Below are 16,410 nucleotides of genomic sequence, written 5' to 3' on the forward strand. Positions count from 1 at the left end.
AGAACCGGCCGTGTCGGTAATGAACATCCCTGCATTTGACCTTTTCTACCCCGCGAGAGACGAATGAGACGGGGGAACCCCTAGCGACCGCTGATAATGTGCACATGTATGAGGTCACTACGGTCACTGCACTCATTTCACTGAGACTTTCTCATTAGAGCTCACTTCTGTTCAAGTTGTCGTCGGTGCGTCTGATAGCGCCGACACCAACAAACACAATCGGACGGAATTGTGTCGCGTTAAATGATCCAGCTATTCTATCATATTTTCTTTTATTTTCTGCCCATCTCCGAGGCCCGGGAAACATTCCATCTACTCCTCAGAACATTGGCCTATCGGAGCCGTGACACAATAATCTCTCTCTAAACCTTCTACTCCTGATGTGGATGGACGCACCAACACAAGATACCCGCCAGAGGCCGTTGCGCCCTAAGAACCTGCCAACACCATGACGACTGTTTCCCGATGTATCCAATACCTACCGCCGATACGCCATAGTCTACCTGCACACGCTTATCCAACAAACACATGCAAAAGTACACAACCCGTCACCACTCCAACGACGCCCTCCCCGCCTTCGCAACCAACTCGGCAATGACCGGCTCCAAAGCGCTCTTCTCCGTCTTGAGTCGCGCGCTCTGCTTGACCCGCGAGTAAAACACGGGGCAGTCTTTGCTATCGCAAGGCACCTCATCCGCCGCAGGCATCGCTGAGCAGCTTCGGCAGATCTTGACCACCTCCATATACTTCCTCTCCTCCCGATTCAGCCGCGTCTGGAGGCGGTACAGCGACGACGGCGCATCCTGCTGGCACCTGAAGCACAGCACGCCTTCCACCTGCATCTTGATGTGGCAGGATACGCATGACGCCGACTTCAGGTATGACTCCAGCGTCTTCTTGTTGAGCCCGCCTCCAAGCGTCTGGTCTACTCGCCGGATGCGTTGCACTTTGGGCATCTCGTCGTACCACTGCCGCACGTTGGCGCCCACGAGGTTGAAGATTCTCTCCAGCGGCGGAATCAGGTTCTTGGAGATGTAGTACTCGGCGTCCAGCTGAGAGTGCGAGTCCTTAAGTAGGTCTTCCGGCGCCACGCAGCGGTCTATCAGCCGCGCCCCGGGCGCTCCCGTGATCACCACGTATGGTACCCGTTCTCCGTACTGCGGCTCTGCGCGCGCATCCTCGAGCATTTTTTTCGTGCTGATGAGTGCTCCCGGTGGCGGCGGGCCCTTGTCGCTGTACGTCCCTAGCTTGACTTCTCTTGCGTAGCAGAAATCCTGCACCGAGACGGTCCCTCGCATGATCTTCTCGCACTGCTGCTGGAAGTAAGCCTTGACCTTGCTGAGATCGGCCGTTTCGAAGAGAATCCGAAGCGCCTTCTCCTCTATCTTCTGCTCCGCTGGGGTCCCATCCCGCCTGACGGTCTCGATGCCTTTGGCGTCAAACTCGGGCTTCATCTGATCCTTGCTCTCGTACTTGTAGCCAACGTATCGCTTCTTGGCTAGGAGGACGCATGGGTGATAGACCTTTTCAAATTTCAGCTTGATCGGTCTTGGGCTCATGTCCGTGATGGCCTTGGCGATTTCGTTGCCAATGTCAAAGGCTTGGTCCTTGGTGCGGCCCTTGAGATTGACAAACAGACTATCCGTGTCACCGTAAACCACCTCGGCGCCCCACCGCTCCTGTGAGTGGATAAATGCGATGGCTCGTTCCAATGTCTCTCGGCCCGTCTGGACGATGCTGTCGGCGATCTCCGAGCATGGCATGCGTCCAGAGAAAGACGCCGAAGTGTAGCCGTACGTGACGTTCGCGAGGAGCTTCAGCGCCAGCTGTCTGTTGTTAAGCAGTTTTTGAAGCGTCTTGTCGTCCTTGTCTTGCTTCATCCCGGCCTTAACCATCACTCGCGTCTCCAATATTTCGCCTAGCATCTTGGCAAGAAGCGACTTGCGGATCTCAGGCCTGACAAACATCATGCCATTTGGTGTGATGTTGATGTAGTCTTTCAGAAGCTCGAGAAGACGCCTGTGCCTCTGGTATTCGGTGAAGCCCATCTTGTTCATACCCCGCCAACTGACAATCCTACCGAGGAATGTCGAATAGCAGAGGTTGTAGGCGATCATGACACTGGGGTATAGGCTTTGGAAGTCAAGAACCAACAGGGGGCTGTTGTAAAAGTCGCTTTGGGGTTCCATAACCAGAGGAAGACACTCGAGCGCATTTTGGCCCCCGACCTGTTTCCTGCTGGGAGAGACGAGCATGAAGTTTTCTGGCTTGGCAATCCTGAACATGATGGATTCAACCTTGAACTGGGATCCACGCGAGAACACGGAGAAGAAGTCCACGCCTAGCAGTCTCGCCTGCTCACTGGTTCTGGGAATGAGCTCATTAGACTCCAGGATATGGATGTCTGTCCTTGTTCGCGCAAGATAGTAACGTAGCAGCTTGTCAAGATCCCGTTGCCTGCTGCTGTTGTACCACTCCGTCAAAGTCTGCCAGGTGTAGTGCGGTATGCGACGATGGAGAACATGCCATGCAACGTTCTCCATGGTGTACTGAAGCAGATTCAACTCTCCTCGCATGGCCCGCCAGATGTTGATCATGTGTCTGCCAGTCACGCGGATGGTCGAGGTCGTATTGAAACCCCAGCGGTCGTTTTCCTTGCCGATGCGACCGTGAGAGTTGCTCTTCATGCGTGAGAACTCGTCGCAAAGATCATAATCGTATTTGACACGAGCTCTTTCGATGAGATAGCCCCAAGAGCTTCCATGGACCTCATATCCCGTTAAGATATCCGGATCGTGGCTCCTGACGACTTCCACCATCCGGACCATGAGGTCGAGCTCAGAAGCCTCTTCGACGACCTCTGCGGGTATATATCGACGCATTCTCGCAGCGAGACCTCCATCTGGCGACAAGACAACAACCCCGGCAATCATCCCTCCCGCTGTTGCTTGACTGCTGCTGGTGGTGCTATCTGCTTTGATGGACCAGAATATGCACTGAACCTCGTCCTCGTCGGGATTGGGCACGAATTTGCCTCTCGTATTGACGTGAACCTCGAGGGCCATAGTGCTCATATACTGTGCCTCATGCTTGACACCGGTCGACTTCTTCTTCGGCGAGTACTTGAAGCCGTGCTTATTCTTTGGAGTCGGCCCGTCAATCTGGGAAAGATGGCGTCCTATCGCTCGAGGAGTACCCTCGATCTTGGCACCAGAAGTGCTGCGTTTTCGCCGCACGGGATGCTTCTCTTCCCACCAATGCCGAACTTCTTGGAAGGTTGGCGGTGGCTGTGCTATTTCCCAGCTTCGGTATGAGCAAAGCTTCCCCTGAATTTCATACAGTGAGCCTGTCTTGGCCTTGTCGATTGGAGCGTCTGGTTTGATACCCATGCTAGCTACGGATGTGCCATTCGGGTCAAAGTCGGCCAGAAACGGCAGCGTGTTGCTCTCGAGGCGGAATTCTCGCCCAGCATACTCTCTGGGCCGTGCGGGAACATCTTTCTCTTCGCTAAAGTAGGCATCTTGGTATATGACATCCGGAATTTGGTGGTCCTTCATAGTCGATGTAATATCTTTCGAAGCAGGAGGCAGTGATCCGACCAGAAACTGGCGCTTAGCGGAAAATTCCCCGAGAGCTGTCTGGACACGGTGCAATATCGTCTCCATTCCAACCAAGACTTCTGCCGGTTCTGATATCCGGACTTTCTTGGTCGAAACTGGTGTCTTGGGCTGGTTGTTACTTGTTTCTGTTGTAGCCAAGTTGAAAGAGAGATGCTTCTGGAAATCCTCATCGCCTTGCTGCGAAGCTCGAGGTTGACTCATTTGGCTCAGTCGAAGCTTGGTGCCTGGATCATCTTGGCTTTTGACCACTGGAAAGGCCAGCTTCGAATTCGCCGCGGGCTTCGAGCCGGTAGTCTGCGAGAGCCCAGGAGGTTCATGGGTGTACGGCGGTAACATCTTGACATTATGCTTCTCGGAAACAAGCCCGATATGCAGTATGCTTCTAGACGGGACTCGGAGTACAGGCATCACAAGGCCAGATAGCTCCGAGTCACCGTTCTTGGAACGTTTGGCCGGAAACATTGCTGCACCAGACGGCGATAGGCTTCGCTTCGCTGACGTCGTTCGTGGGCGGCTTGATGCCACATCTCCTTTCGATTTAGATACGAGCCCTTCCTCTTCAGCCATAATAAGAAGATCATCCCAAGCAGGCACATTTGGCGGCTTCCCAGTTTTCAGCCTACTGGCATAGACCCCTTTGTATTGAGGCAGAGGGAGGTCGGATTCTAACTCGTTCGCAGTGTTTTTGGCAAGTGCCGTTTCCTCGTTGAAAGGTTTCGTGCGGGACCTGTTAACAGACGGTTTTCGTCGGTTGCCTGGCCGCCGCTCCTCGGAATTGGCGGCGCCCTTCGTGATACCACCCTTTCTTGGCTTCGGTTCTTCCATCTGAATGAGTGCCTCTTCGTCAGAATCGGCAGGATAGGGATCGAAGTCGTCGCCGCCTAGATCGAGAACGCCCTGCTCGTCAACCTCTATGCTGCTCGCCAGGTTGCTGACGCCCGGTCCATGGTTCGAAGGTAACCCCAGCGCTGGCAGAAGGTTGGCTGGATACAGGTCCTCAACGGATTGAAGCGCTGTATTGACCGTGGACTCCAGTCGGTCTTGCTCGACAAATGTCTCAAAATTCGGCTTGGATTGATCTTCCGGGTCCTTCTCCGCATCGATAAGCTTGTCTACTCCCTGTTTGTATTCTTCCTCATGAATCCACCCTTGCGGTTGTGAGTCGCGCGCGTTTGCGGACATGGAAACCAAGACTTCCGCTGGGAATGGACTGCTACCGGGATCGGCGTTAGGCATTTTCAACTTCCGGCGGCGGGTCTCGTCTTTCCAAAGCCCTGCCATGCTGTACACCAGCTTCACGTCGGCTGGAAGCGGCTTGACACGCTCTACAAAGTCATGATGAAGACGACGCTCTTTGACCATGTGTCGATTGATGATGCTTTGAACACATATATCAACCTCGATAGAGCAATGGCTGACCCTGGGCAGACTCAGGTCATCAAGGATCCGGCCGTGGGGAATCGTTCTGTCATGCCACAGATGCTGAGAGTTGCCCTCTTCCTCGCAAGATGGAACGGGGCCTCTGAAGTAAACATCAGAAGTTTCCAGGTAACCACAACCGTACAAGTTGTAGTCAGTCATGAACTGCAGCAAGTATTGAAGATGAGCTTCGTAGGGCTGGAATTTGCTCTTGAGGATGACGCCTTGCTGAAGTAGGTCGGCTAGTCTTGTCATGACGATAGGGTTGAACATGTAGATCTTGAGGAAGAATCTGTATCCCACGTGAAAGCCATAGAACGGGATTCCTTTGACCAGTGTGATGCGGGCGACAAACTTGGCATTGTCTCCGTACTGATCGCGCCGATAGCTGACGGCCAAGGCATGATCGATGGACAAATGAAGCCGATAAATGTAGGCTCCGACTGTGTATTGGTCAGCAAGGCCTCGGAATTCTGATGCGATTCCCTTACCCTCTTCAGGCTCCAGGCTGCCTTGGTACTCGACATATAGATAGGGGAAGGCACCATGAATATGAGCGCACACTTTTTGGCCGGTTTCAGTTGAACCGAAAACCCTCACAACTGGGACTTTCGGACCTTTCTTCGCTTGACCAGGGCCGACATCGTTCCTCAACTGCGGATCATAATGCGTCGGGGTCGCCTGGTAGTGGTCTATGCAGTTCAGTCTCACCCGGAATAGGTCCATGTTGAAAGTTAGGGAGTCTCATGGAGGATGAGGTGGTGGTAGAGAGCACAAAGTCATGATAAGCAGGAACGTATTTCGACTTGGGGCTTGTCGAGACCGTTTGCGCCACTTAGAAAAGGTACAACGACGCGACGAGGTCGTGTTGTTGCGAAAGCCACGCGCGTGCAGGCTCCCATGTCAACGCCCAGGATCCGCGCAGTCATGTGACTTAGCTCGATCCGATAAGTCGATCGGTGCGCGGTGAAGAAGAATCGCCGCAAGACGTAGGTGTGGCACTTGCTGCGCTAAGAGTATTGGGTTGGGCAAAAGCCCTTGCCAATCGTAAAATGAATTTGGGGTTCAAGACGAGGTGCTGTTCTTTGAAAAGCAAGGAATTGTCCCAAGGGTCTTGGGCTGATTACATAATGCATGGATAGTATTCAGTGCCCAGGACCAAAACCGCTTCCTCCACGTTTCTAGCAAGCCATACTCGAAAAAACGCGACAGTAACGAATCGCCAAAATGCCACCGCCGCCACCCCGAAAGCCCGATCCGAAGGCGTCTGCCGCTTCCAAGGAGGAAAACATATATATTCCTTCTTTCATTAGCAAACGTCCCTTCTATGCGGGCGAGGAAGGCGATGATCAGACGGACTACCTCGAACATCAACGTCTGCAGAAGAAGAAGGATGAGCAGTCGCAGTGGTACGACCGCGGCCGAAAGGCCGGTCCCGCAGCCACCAAGTTCCGCAAAGGGGCTTGTGAAAACTGCGGCGCCATGACGCACAAGGCCAAGGACTGCCTGAGCCGGCCGCGAGCGAAAGGCGCAAAGTGGACCGGCAAGGACATCCAGGCGGATGAGGTCATCCAAGACGTCAAGCTCGGCTGGGATGCCAAGCGTGACCGCTGGAATGGATACGACCCAAAGGAATATCGCAACGTCGTTGAGGAGTTCAATCAGATGGAACAGCTGCGGAAGACGGCGCTAGCGAAGGACGGGACGGAAGAGGAGCAAGACGACGGAGACAAATACGCCGAGGAGAACGACATGAGCAAGCACCAAAGCACAGCTACGCGTCAGCTCAGAATACGAGAAGATACGGCCAAATACCTAGTCAATCTTGATCTCGAGTCAGCCAAGTACGACCCGAAGACGAGGTCCCTGGTCGACAGTGGCGCGACCGCAGACAAGGCTGCGAACCTGTTCGCGGAGGAAGGCTTCATGCGAGGCTCGGGCGACGCCAGCGAGTTCGAGAAGGCACAGCGATACGCCTGGGAGGCCCAGGAGAAGAGTGGCGACACCACGAAGCATTTGCAAGCAAACCCCACGGCAGGAGAGTTCTATCGGAAGAAGGAGAAGGAAGAGGCTGAGAAGAAGCGTGCCGAGCGGGAGAAGAAGCTCAAGGAGATGTACGGCGACAACTCGCAGTACACAATGCCGGACGACGTCAAGAACCTCATTACCGAGTCTGAGAAGTACGTCGAATATGATGAGAGCGGTCTTATCAAGGGCGCGCCCAAGGTCATTGCAAAGTCGAAATACCCCGAGGACGTCTACATTCACAACCACACATCGGTGTGGGGCAGTTGGTGGTCCAACTTCCAATGGGGCTACGAGTGCTGCCATTCGGTGGTGAAGAATAGCTACTGCACAGGCGAGGAAGGCAAGCAGGCATGGGAAGCATCTGAGCGACAACGGACCGGCGCCATCCTGGCTCAACAGGAGGCACCATCGGATACTTCCAAGGAAAACAAGGCGCACGAAGAGCACGCGGCGAAGAAGCCCGCGAATAAGCGAACGGCGGAAGAGATGATGGGAGGTGTTACAGAGGAAGAGATGGAGGAATACAGAAGAAAACGGACAGCGGCAAACGATCCGATGGCCAAATTCTTGGGCAAGGATGAATTGGTTTGAGGTAGACTACTTAGGTTGAGGTTATTTGCATTCGACAAACATGATACCCATTTCCCTATCAGGTTCGCGTGCTCGCATGCAAGAGTTCCTCTTGGTTTGTGTGCGCTGAACGACAGGCAAAGACTTTTATGAAATTCATTCGTGGTATCCGTATTTGATGCAATCATTCCATTTTGCCTCTGGTGAACGCCGTGACTATGAACACCCCGATTCCCGTGGTTGGTTTTGATTTCCAGCCATTCTTCCCAGAGATTTTTGTGTGACCAATTCTTAGCATAAATGGAGATGCATTTACTCCTCATCCTCCTCGTCATCACCGCCATCGGCCTTCTCAGCAGCCTTGGCCTTCTTTCTGCGGACACGGCCAGGGCGGCCACCACCGAAGGGCGAGGTAAGGGCGAAGTCGATGTGCTTCTGGGAGTCGAGACGGACGATGAACGAAGGGACGTTGACGATCTGCTTGCCGACGCGAATGTGTCTCTGGCGGATGAGGACACGGGCGTGGTGGATGGACTTGGCAAGGCCGAGCTTGTAGACGCAGGTCTGGAGGCGGCGCTCAAGGAAATCCTCGACCTTGAGGGCAAGGACGTAATCGAGCTTCATGCGGGACTCGTCGAGGACACCGACGCGCACGAGACGGCGAATGAGGGCATTGCCCTCGAAGAGACGCTTGGGGTCCTTCTCGTCAAGGGTCAAGAGCTGACTGTGGCGGGTGTTAGCGCAAACAATGGCCTAATGACGGCGCACATAGAGATCTCGACATACCGGGCAGCACGACGGATCTTGGAGAGGGTAAGCTGGACACGCCAGACCTCACGCTTGTTGCGGAGACCGTACTCGCCAACGAGCTTCAACTCGGAGTCACTATCATCGTATCGAAGTCAGTTGTTGAATTCGCGACATAAACTGAGCAAGCTCTAGTTCAGTGGCCGGAGAATACTGACAGACGGGCGGCCTCGAAAGGGCGACGGGGGACCTTGGAGGTCTTGGAGTAGGTGAGACTGTTGCGACGGCGGTTAGCATTTTAAATCGAAGCGCGACCTGCGCATGATGCCTGCGATCGATTGTTACTTACGGCGCCATCTTTCCGACTCGTCGATATCCTTCGGGATTTGTTGGTTGACGAAAAGCAGAAGGAAGATCAAGGGATTCTTTTCGAAATTTCCCAAGTTCAAACACACAACCACCGACAAAATTGGCCCTGTGGGGAGCGAGCGAGGGCTGACTAGTGGGTCTTCAATGCGGGTCTCATTCCCTGTTCGCCTACGGTGTCACGTGCAGTGCCCTTTCCCACGGAGCAGACGAATGCCAAAAATTGACATCTGAGTCAGCAAGAAGCACACACTCTCCTGGGCCGGATTTTTCGCCTTTGCTTGTCTGGAACTTCGTGATCTTTTCAAGACCCGACAACACCATCACCAAATTCCGCCCTCCACGACAACCACACCGGCAAAATGGGTCACCCAGCGGGTCTTCGCGCGGGAACGCGCGTACGTATTGCCCTTTCTCGAGACGTTGTCGCATTGCGACCGGGCTGCTGACAGTTTTTCTTTTGGCGTTGTAGTATGCGTTCAGCAGAAACTTCCGTGAGAAGGGTATGATCAAGCTCTCCACGTACCTCCGCGAGTACCGGGTTGGCGACATTGTCGACATCAAGGCCAACGGTGCCGTCCAGAAGGGGTAAGCCAACCAACCACCCTCGAATTAGCCGGTTTACGACGCATGGGAAAGGAAAAGAAATGGGAGGGTTCGGGGTGTATGGCATGCGCGCACAGAGTGCTGACATGTTGGACTGCAGTATGCCTCACAAGGTCTACCACGGCAAGACCGGTGTCATCTACAACGTCACCAAGTCTGCCGTCGGTATCATCATCTACAAGAAGGTGAAGCACCGCTACCTCGAGAAGCGCATCAACATCCGCATCGAGCACATTTCGCCCTCCCGTTCGAGAGACGACTTCCTTCGCCGCGTCAAGGAGAACGCCGCCCTCAAGAAGAAGGCCCAGGCCGAGGGCAAGCCCCTCCAGCTCAAGCGTCTCCCCCTTATGCCCCGCGAGGCCCGCACCGTCGACTTCAAGGAGAACAAGCCTGAGACTGTCACTCCCCTCCCTTACGAGACGACGATTTAGAGTGTCTTTTGGGGGGTTTGGCGGTTCTTCTTTTGCATGGGGTGTTTACGTGAGGAACGAAAAGGATTTCTAGCATGGAAAGGCATCACGTTTTCGGCAACGTCCATAGGGAATGGAAACAAAAAAAACCAATGGCACTTCATCGTTCACACCTGTATGAGGGATTGTCACCCGTGCGACTCGTTGGCCGCTACGTAATCATATCACGATGCTTCGGGGCTGTTGCTCTGAGCTGGTGATATGGCACGGGTTTCGGTGTCAAGGTGTTATGTGCGTGTCTGTTCGTGGGAAACACGGTCATTCCGGGCGCCTTTGAAAGGCGGGCGAATAGTTTGCCCATCGGGCCTTCATCAGATACCCCCGTCAAACGAAGAACGAGACCTTACGAAATGCATCAATTGTACTGATGTACTAATTATGACTGAGTGACGTTTTCTACAATATTTCTGAAGAATGACCACGATCCGCAACAGCAGGTACTTAGACATGATTCTACTATGTATTGGCTGTGAGTCTTTTGCCATCGAGAATGATGGAAATCACTGGTCGAATCAATGGGCTGCGGTGTAATACGGAACAGGCGTTCGCAGGTTAAAGTCCTAGCGCGTATGACACGAGCTTGCTGGTGTGATCTGACACATGCAGTTACGCTTCCACGAGTGCGTTCTAGAAGCGCACACTTCTATCAATGTTTTACTTTGGCTTTGGAACTGATGCTTGGCTATCAACCGCACTGGTCATTGGCGTATTTCGCCGACTCGTTTGTCGTCGTCCCGCAAGCATGGGGATCTCTCTCGTCCACGAGGTCGAGCGCAGCAATCGAATTTGGAATGAAGAGCGGCGCAGGGGCCTTTTGGAGCCAACTTTGGCCGCTGAACCCCACCATTATCGTCATCAGGTCATGCATCGGCCTGGAGTATTGGGCGCATGGCCACCGCTGGGACGCTGCGAGAAGGGGGCCACTGACACTGATTTCTCCGCCGGATTAGCATTGTTCCATCATTTCATGCCCAACCCGCCCCAAACTAGGCGGATCGCAACGACGACGCCTTGGCGCAATCCCCGGAGCTTGCGCATGTTGCAGAACCCAGCCACACTCGAGCTCCTCCAGACAACTTAGGAGCTTGGTCAACGCTGACGACTCTTCTCGCCTCTTCCACTTGGCACGGAAGTAGCTCACGATTTTCTCATTTGCCAAATTCAAAAGCTCATTCTCGTAGCATCCCATTTGCTTGCTTCTCGGCGACATTCGGCCAGAGTGTTGCGTGCACGTGGAGCTCTCTCCTTAATCCGTGGGGAGACGTCATTTCCTCGAGCGATCCGAAACCCCCATCTGTAAACCGCCATCCGTTCGCCTCCGACAACACCCAACGATCCCGCGCATAGAACGCCGTCAAGATGGCCGCCGTGCCCGATACCAGGCACACCAAGTCTGTCTTTCTCTTGCCTTGTGGACCATGTGGTTCAATGCTGGCCGCTCTTCCGTCTCTGCGACAGTGCACTGACTCTATTGAAGGACCGACCAGGAGTTGGCGATCAACATCAAGAAGGCTACGAACCCCGACGAGACGGCGCCGAAGCGAAAACATGTTCGCAGTTGTATCGTTTACACCTGGGACCACCGGTCCTCCCAGGCCTTCTGGGCCGGGATGAAGGTGTAAGTGCGTCCGCTTCAGGTGGGAGGGACTTTGCTGATGATGCCGCGTTGTAGCCAGCCCATTCTCGCCGATGAGGTGCAGACGTTCAAAGCCCTTATTACCGTCCACAAAGTCCTCCAGGAAGGACATCCGAACACACTGAGGGAGGCCATGGCACAAAGGGGCTGGATCGACAGCTTGAACCGCGGCATGGGCGGAGAAGGAGTTCGAGGATACAGCCCCCTGATCCGAGAATACGTCTACTACCTCCTGGCGAAGCTCTCTTTTCACCAGCAACATCCCGAGTTCAATGGCACATTCGAATACGAGGAGTATCTGAGCTTGAAGGCCATCAACGATCCCAACGAGGGCTACGAGACGATCACCGATTTGATGACACTGCAAGATAAGATCGAGCAGTTCCAGAAGTTGATCTTCTCACACTTCCGTCACGTTGGCAACAACGAGTGTCGGATTTCTTCCTTGGTGCCTCTGGTGCAAGAGAGTTACGGTATTTATAAGTTCATCACTAGCATGTTGCGCGCCATGCACTCAAGTAAGCCACCCGCGATCCCCTCGACATGTGACCTAGCTAACTCTGTCCAGCAACCGGTGATGGCGAGGCGCTCTCGCCCCTGCGTGAGAGATACGACGCGCAGCACTACCGTCTTGTCAAATTCTACTACGAGTGTTCGAACCTGCGCTATTTGACCAGCTTGATCACGATTCCAAAGCTGCCGCAAGATCCTCCCAATCTCTTGGCGGAAGACGACGAAGCGCCTGCGCTGCCGGCCCGGCCCAAGCAGGAAATTGAGAGACGTCCGACCCCACCTCCTGAGCCAAAATCCCAGGAGCCCGACGACATCTCCGAGTTCTGGAAGAATGAGCTGGAGCGTCAGAATCGGGAGTACGAAGAGCAACAGAGGGTGCTTGAGGAGCAGCAGCGGAACCAGATGATGATGCAGCAGCAGGCGCAGGAGCAGGCGCAACGGGAGTTCGAGGAGCAGCAGCGAAGACTGGCGGAGCAGCAGCGACTTGAACAGGAGGCCTTGATGCAACAGCAGATGCAATACCAGACTCAAGGTCGACTTGCGGAACTGGAGCAAGAGAACTTCAACGCGAGAGCTCAGTACGAGCGAGATCAGCTTATGCTCCAGCAATACGACCAGAGAGTGAAGGCGTTGGAGGGGGAGCTATCCCAGATTCAGGGACACTTTGGCCAACAAATCACGAGCAAAGACGACCAGATCAGAGCGCTCCAGGAACAGGTCAACACGTGGCGCACGAAGTACGAGGCTCTCGCGAAACTTTACTCTCAGCTCCGCCATGAGCACCTGGATTTACTACAGAAGTTCAAGTCTGTGCAACTCAAGGCTGCCTCTGCCCAGGAAGCCATTGAGCGTCGTGAGAAATTGGAGCGCGAAATCAAGACGAAAAACCTCGAGCTTGCGGACATGATTAGAGAAAGAGACCGCGCACTTCACGACAAGGATCGTCTCTCGGGGGCAAACAGGGACGAGGTTGAGAAGCTCAAGCGGGAGCTGCGCATGGCCCTGGACCGTGCCGATAACGTTGAGAGGAGCAAAGGCAACGAGCTCTCGACGATGCTGTCCAAGTACAACCGTGAGATGGCCGACCTCGAGGAGGCTCTGCGGCTCAAGTCTCGAGCTCTGGAGGATGCGCAGTCGAAACTCAGGGACGGCAGCTCAGATCTGGAGCAGCTTCTCCGCGACAAGGAAGAGGAGTTGGAGGTGTACAAGGCCGGCATGGACCAGACTCTTATTGAGCTCAACGAACTTAAGCTGAACCAGGGTGACACTGATACCGTTATCGACGGACAAATTGACGCCTTGATCATGGCCAACTTGGACAAGATCAACGACGTCATCGACTCAGTACTGCAATCAGGTGTGCAGAGAGTGGATGACGCCCTCTACGAGCTGGACTCTACGATGCAGGCGGGAAATCAGAACGCCTCGCCATCATACGTCCTATCTCAGATTGAGAAGGCCTCATCCAGCGCAATGGAGTTTGCTACCGCTTTCAACAACTTCATTGCTGACGGGCCCAACGCCACGCATGCCGAGCTCATCAAGGCCATTAACGTTTTTGCGGGCGCCATTGCCGATGTCTGCAGCAACGCAAAGGGTATCACTCGCCTGGCAACGGACGAGAAGAAGAGTGATGCCCTAATGAATGGCACCCGGCAGTCCGCCGCGTCTACCGTCAAGTTCTTCCGCGGCCTTCAGAGCTTCCGCCTGGAGGGCATGGACCCGATCCAGAAGACCGACGTCGTCATCAACAGCAACAACGACGTGCAGATGAATCTGCAGAAGCTCAACAAGCTCGTCGAGACGTTCGCCCCGAACACGGGCAAGCTCGCAGGCAAGGGTGACCTGGGCGACATTGTCGACCAGGAGCTCAGCAAGGCTGCCGACGCTATTGCTGCTGCGGCTGCTCGTCTGGCCAAGCTCAAGAACAAGCCGCGTGACGGCTATTCGACTTACGAGCTCAAGGTGCACGATGGTATCTTGGATGCGGCCATGGCCATCACCAACGCTATCGCACAGCTAATCAAGGCTGCCACGGTGACACAACAGGAGATCGTGCAGGCAGGCCGCGGGTCGTCTTCGAGAACCGCCTTCTACAAGAAGAACAACAGGTGGACCGAGGGTCTCATCTCCGCTGCCAAGGCTGTCGCTTCATCGACCAACACCTTGATCGAGACCGCAGACGGCGTCTTGTCGAACCGCAACAGTCCCGAGCAACTCATTGTGGCCTCTAATAACGTGGCGGCATCGACTGCCCAGCTTGTCGCCGCCAGTAGAGTTAAGGCTGGCTTTATGTCCAAGAGTCAGGAGAATCTCGAGCAAGCCAGCAAGGCTGTCGGTGCCGCCTGCAGGGCGCTCGTACGCCAGGTGCAGAACATGATCAAGGACCGTAACTCGGAAGACGAGACGGTCGACTACTCTAAGCTCGGAGCCCACGAGTTCAAGGTCCGGGAAATGGAGCAACAGGTACGTGGTTGCTGTTTGTATGATGGTGCAGAACGGTGCATTGCCGCTCTGTCTTGAGCAACTGTTGTTAGCCCGGCGATGAACAAATGGAAATATGCTAACCTGTGCCGTGTTACTTTGTCTAGGTCGAGATCCTGCAGCTGGAGAACGCCCTCTCGTCCGCAAGACACAGACTCGGAGAGATGCGCAAGATCTCTTACCAGGAGGAATAAGCGCAGCGTACGATCGTAATTCTATTTGGAGTCGAACCCCGTAAGAGAAAGGGTGGCGGACAAGACTCGGTGGATTGTGGGGCCGATTTATCGCATCGTGGTGTTTGATCATTTCTTCTCTTCCTCTCCAAGAGGCGTTTGTTTACTGACCTTTCTTCGAAACTCTTCCATCAAAGGGGGAAGCTTCGTGGGCTGGTGGGGGTCTAGGCCGTCGTTTGATAGTTTTATTACCTTTGGCTTTATCAATACGCGTGAGCATCCCGTTTACCCCTGAAAACCCCTCTATTGAGCAGTCTTGGCTCTTGTAATACCCTGGTGTCCGCCCTTTCTTGAAGCTTCCCTTGGCTTTTGTAATTTGACTTTGAGTTGAAAGGTGAAGCTCTGCCCTGTTTTTGAACCAGATGTCCGTAAACGAGCCTCTTAGGCTATGTGGTGCATGCTGAAAGTCGCCAATGTTCCCAAAAAGAATTCGAAAGAAAATATTGTAGCCGCCGATGTGTTTCCGACCCCTCTGGCGATGTGTTTCGATTCACTTCGTCCCTGTGCTCAGGAGTGGCGGGCAGAGGAGCCGTGGGCTGAACAACGAACACGATCTCAGAAAAGAAGTCATTTCCGGACATACGATCCTGCCCGGGCGACTTTTCTACAGGGCCCCTCATCAAGGGGCGGCTCTCCCTCAGTCCAGACTTTGGGGACTCCTCCCGGGCTGACGGGCGCACTCAGGGCTCCGTCCTGATAACGCTCACGGGTTCCCACCCTTGGGAATGCCGAGCTCTGCAACGACTGACCAACGCCACTCACTCCTCCCACCCCCGCCTCCACTTGACCTTGGGGCCAGGAACACCCTCGGGACGCCGCCGGCTTCCGAGCGACCCGCCACACACCCTCGGCCTCGACGCACCACTCGATCGCGTACTCAAATTGTCGTCCCCCTTCCATCTGGGAAACCCATTAATTCCCATCCCCATCCAAGTGTTTGCTAAACTTGACCAAAGTCGACCAAGGGAGGGAGGAAGGAGACAACGCCAGACCCCAGGAGCAGGCCAAGCGGGGAAGTCTGCGTTCTGGGCTCGCCCAAGATCCTTTCAGCCCATCAAGATTTATTGAGGCAGGGTCAAGACCACAGGCCCCCCTTACCCCCGGTCAGTTCAGACATCTAGAAAGCTCCAGACCCATGACACTCGGTCTTTCTGTGCTTTAACTTCCATCTGAGCTATGACTGCCTCGTTCCCTCGACATCTAGGCATGGGGAGAGAGCGCGCACCCGAGCATCAAGGGCTCGCCTAGCCGACAAATGGGAATACGCCCCATTCATCCTTGTGTCCACCGATGTGAGGAGCCTGTTTTGACGTTGTCTTCCAAACGCCAAATCGAGCATCAAAGGTGGGCCCAAGAGATGTGGCAACCATACGCGCATTTTCCCCGCGAAGCCGTTGCAATCGTACTCTTTTCCGACAAACAACAGCAAGGGTTTCTCGACTCCTCGAATGGACCAAACACAACGCTCTCATTCCCTAAGCAATCGGGCGACTAGGGGGTGAAACTTCTACTAGCTGTCGTAGAACCGATGTAAGCCGCGAGAAGTGCTCAGCCACGGGGTTTCTGGTGAAGAATGTCTCTCCTGTTGAGCTGGCGAGATCCAGGGCCTCTGCAAGTCGCTCACAAGTAGTACCTATTTGTCCATAAACCATCAAAGGCAGCAGAGACTTCATGGCAGTCACCTTGGACAAGATCTTTTACCCAGCTTTCCGGTACGG

The 16,410-nt window shown here is 54.4% G+C and overlaps 5 protein-coding genes across 5 annotated transcripts; 3 read left to right on the forward strand and 2 right to left on the reverse strand.

Annotated features, from left to right (window-relative positions):
* Positions 1–548: 548 nt before the first annotated feature.
* CH63R_09964 (DNA polymerase) lies at positions 549–5,765 on the reverse strand (the record flags this gene model as incomplete). Its single annotated transcript, XM_018304938.1, has 1 exon — positions 549–5,765. The coding sequence occupies one exon, from the start codon at positions 5,763–5,765 to the stop codon at positions 549–551; it is 5,217 nt and encodes a 1,738-aa protein (XP_018154362.1).
* A 501-nt stretch (positions 5,766–6,266) lies between these two features.
* CH63R_09965 (Pre-mRNA-splicing factor SLU7) lies at positions 6,267–7,658 on the forward strand (the record flags this gene model as incomplete). The annotated part of the gene is made up of 1 exon (XM_018304939.1): positions 6,267–7,658. One exon carries the CDS (start codon positions 6,267–6,269, stop codon positions 7,656–7,658), a length of 1,392 nt encoding a protein of 463 aa, XP_018154363.1.
* A 291-nt stretch (positions 7,659–7,949) lies between these two features.
* CH63R_09966 (40S ribosomal protein S9) lies at positions 7,950–8,741 on the reverse strand (the record flags this gene model as incomplete). The annotated part of the gene is made up of 4 exons (XM_018304940.1): positions 7,950–8,361; positions 8,424–8,522; positions 8,603–8,659; positions 8,734–8,741. The coding sequence occupies 4 exons, from the start codon at positions 8,739–8,741 to the stop codon at positions 7,950–7,952; spliced, it is 576 nt and encodes a 191-aa protein (XP_018154364.1).
* A 371-nt stretch (positions 8,742–9,112) lies between these two features.
* CH63R_09967 (60S ribosomal protein L21-A) lies at positions 9,113–9,787 on the forward strand (the record flags this gene model as incomplete). The annotated part of the gene is made up of 3 exons (XM_018304941.1): positions 9,113–9,148; positions 9,223–9,338; positions 9,457–9,787. The coding sequence occupies 3 exons, from the start codon at positions 9,113–9,115 to the stop codon at positions 9,785–9,787; spliced, it is 483 nt and encodes a 160-aa protein (XP_018154365.1).
* Positions 9,788–11,185: 1,398 nt separating this feature from the next.
* CH63R_09968 (SLA2 protein) lies at positions 11,186–14,653 on the forward strand (the record flags this gene model as incomplete). The annotated part of the gene is made up of 5 exons (XM_018304942.1): positions 11,186–11,217; positions 11,304–11,444; positions 11,499–11,980; positions 12,031–14,441; positions 14,567–14,653. The coding sequence occupies 5 exons, from the start codon at positions 11,186–11,188 to the stop codon at positions 14,651–14,653; spliced, it is 3,153 nt and encodes a 1,050-aa protein (XP_018154366.1).
* Positions 14,654–16,410: the final 1,757 nt, after the last annotated feature.

Source organism: Colletotrichum higginsianum (genome assembly GCF_001672515.1).
Source record: "Colletotrichum higginsianum IMI 349063 chromosome 7 map unlocalized unitig_7, whole genome shotgun sequence".
Classification (NCBI taxonomy): Eukaryota; Fungi; Ascomycota; class Sordariomycetes; order Glomerellales; family Glomerellaceae; genus Colletotrichum; species Colletotrichum higginsianum.